This window comes from Pangasianodon hypophthalmus, chromosome 5, assembly GCF_027358585.1.
Source record: "Pangasianodon hypophthalmus isolate fPanHyp1 chromosome 5, fPanHyp1.pri, whole genome shotgun sequence".
Lineage (NCBI taxonomy): Eukaryota > Metazoa > Chordata > Actinopteri > Siluriformes > Pangasiidae > Pangasianodon > Pangasianodon hypophthalmus.
In genome coordinates this window covers 962501-965176 of record NC_069714.1, presented here as the reverse complement: position 1 = coordinate 965176, position 2676 = coordinate 962501, and the positions used below count along the sequence as shown (strand labels likewise).

The 2676-nt window shown below is 45.6% G+C and overlaps 1 protein-coding gene across 3 annotated transcripts in view; it reads right to left on the bottom strand.

Moving 5' to 3' along the window:
* Positions 1–2676, bottom strand: part of LOC113524341 (dehydrogenase/reductase SDR family member on chromosome X) — a 5126-nt gene continuing 2450 nt past the window's right edge. Inside the window, exons 4-7 of one of the 3 annotated variants that reach the window (XM_026910552.3) lie at positions 1822–1923; positions 1156–1360; positions 818–1025; positions 1–606 (exon numbers count right to left, since the gene is read on the bottom strand). In XM_026910552.3, the coding sequence (XP_026766353.1) occupies positions 418–606; positions 818–1025; positions 1156–1360; positions 1822–1923 (704 nt within the window). In that variant the 3' untranslated portion in view covers positions 1–417. Of the gene's footprint in view, positions 607–687; positions 1026–1155; positions 1361–1821; positions 1924–2676 lie in introns of all 3 variants that reach the window. The other 2 variants (XM_026910553.3, XR_008301753.1) reach the window with 2 other exon arrangements.

The following is a 2676-nucleotide window of genomic DNA, read 5'->3' as shown; positions in this document are numbered from 1 at the left end:
TTTAAATGTGAAAACGTGTTTTTATTATAAATAACAAACAACAACCTATACATATACATTTTACATTCTAACAGAATAAAATAGTTATATACATTTTCACAGTATTTCGGTGTAGAGAGATGGTCAAAACAAATGCATAGGTGTAATAATACTATCAAGATGGAAAGAAAAATAAAATAAAATGCACAGAAACAACACAGTAAACAAAAACGGACCTTCACACTTCGTACGCTTTACTCCTCATCAGTCAGGACGTGTTTCATATGCCGAGTCTGCTTGTTTATTTGTGCACCGGATGACACACATCCAACATTTTTATGCTGATATTATTCTGTTGACTTTGTAAATATATACGACGTATAAAAACAAAGATGCAAGGTGAAAGATTTGCCGCTTTTCCCTCATAATTCTGTTGTTTTACTTTATGCTAACTGGGAGTCGTAGCAGCCTGCAGGTGCTTTTCCACAATTCGGCCTGGAGCTCGGAATCGTAGGAAGCTGAAGATGATTTCACAGGTTTTCCTTCGTGCACATAGCAGCCGCTAACGCCTTCAAAGTCCTGAGACGCCGCTGCGTACGCGACTGTCTCTGCCGCCTGCGCCGGAGTCTGCGGAGAAACCAAACATTAGTGGATCAAGATGTTTCCCAAACTACGCGCCAGAACACTACATGGTGTGTATTATTTTACCACATTAGTGATGGGAATTCTGCCTCTTTTCAGTGAGTCAGATCATTTGACTCAGCTCACCAGTGAGAACCGACTCTTTCTGGTCCCATCTCATCCATTCTCAGACAAACAAATCAGCATGTTGTCGTACCCTGAACAACAGACAGGCGATGGGTTTTTGTGCCAGTTTTTCTGGAAAGCTCATGTGGCGGTACAGCTCGGTGTCCACCATGCCCGGGTCTACAGCGTTCGCCGTCACAGCGTAGCCGCCGGACCGGAGCTCCTGATGGAGGTGGTAGGTGAACAGGAGCTGCGCCAGTTTACTTCGGGCGTACGAGGCATGAGAACTATAATCCTGCCTTCAAAACAGTGCAGAGAGACAGAAAATTCACTTACATACAACACTGTGTTTACAATCACTATAATATAATCACTTTTTCTGAACCTGTCATGCATAAATGATACACGCTGGCGAGAACGCGCGCTTACGTGCTGCGGAAGTCCTGCAGGTTTCTATCAGACACGCGATGCGCCGAAGAGCAAATGCTAATTACTCTCGAACATTCCTCCGTCCCAGAATGCATCAGTGTGTCCAAAAGGAGCCGAGTCAAGAGGAAGTGACCTAGGTAGTTAACGGAGAAGTGCGGCTCAAAACCGTCGTCTGTTTTCTCCTCAGGAACTAGCATTACAGCCGCTGCGGGAGAAACGCACCAGTTCAGGGGCCCGAAATTCCTGCAATCCCACTCTTTCCCTGCCTGTGAAGTGACATTCCACAATCCCAAAGCCAGGTTTAACTCATCTGTCCATCACACACCTGCTGCCCTTCCTTCATCTTGCAGTATCACATCGCCATTTCGGGTAACGTGGGTGTCCCGGGTAACGTGGGTGTCCCGGGTAACGTGGGTGTCGCAGGCACTCACCTGCAGACGCCACCTCCAGGCCTGGCTCCAGGGGTGAGTCTGTGTAACTGCACTCTGGGCAATTACTCTTTTCATGGAGGTCTTTAGGATTGTCTCACCTCACACCTCAGATCTATCACCAAGCAGTAGAGCATCAAGCTCCCCGTGTCTCCAGCCACAGTACTAACAAACACCATCGTTCCTCATGAAACATGGAAATGAAATGGGAATAGGAATAGGAAGCAATTTATCTCACCATTGTTGATGAGTATGTGTAAGGGCAGTTTTCGTTCCTTAAACCGTCGTACGAACTCTCGCACGGAGCTCTGGGACGCCAGATCCAGAACCTCAAAGTCCACTGAATGGCAGAAAGGTGACACAACGGAGCACGTCGTTAAGCGAGAACATTACATTTAAGTCAAGGCCCTTTTCTAAGGGCTGAAATTCATTGCTGGAAACATTAACATTACAGTCTACAAAAACAACACCAACAGTTGATTTCCCAGTTTCTCTTAACTTCACACACACACAGCAGAATTTTGAGAAGTGGCGTAAAGCAAATTTAGACAGTCCAGTGAAGGACGATATTGGCAAGAGAAAGTGGATCTCAGTAGACATCAACAAGAACATGAGTGAGTCAGAACATGAATTACTTGAACAAGAGAAACATGGGAAAAAAAAATACAAGAAGTTGATGAACAGGGGATACAGTCAGGGAAAGAGATTAGAGACAAATTAGTGAAAGAAGAGTTAAACTGTCAGGGTCATGCACAAGGCTAAACCTTTGGTTCAACATCATAGTGGATAAAACCTTTAGATCCTCAAACGACATGTTCGAGTCAGTTCTGAAATAGCAGTACGAGGACACCAGAACTCATCCTCCTCACATCTCTGATGCTGAATCCGAGCGTCTCTCCCAGAACACAGCACATGGACTAGCGTCTGGTTTAACGTCCAGCTCCACTGAGCGAGGAGACGGCGAGAGGGAACCGGACACTTAAACTAAAAGTGGACGTTTGTCTCTCCCGTAATGCAGAGACAAAAACATTCTACCTCCATCCTCTTTGCAAACCTCAGGGTGCGCTAGATGTCTTTCTGGGACTAACTTCCT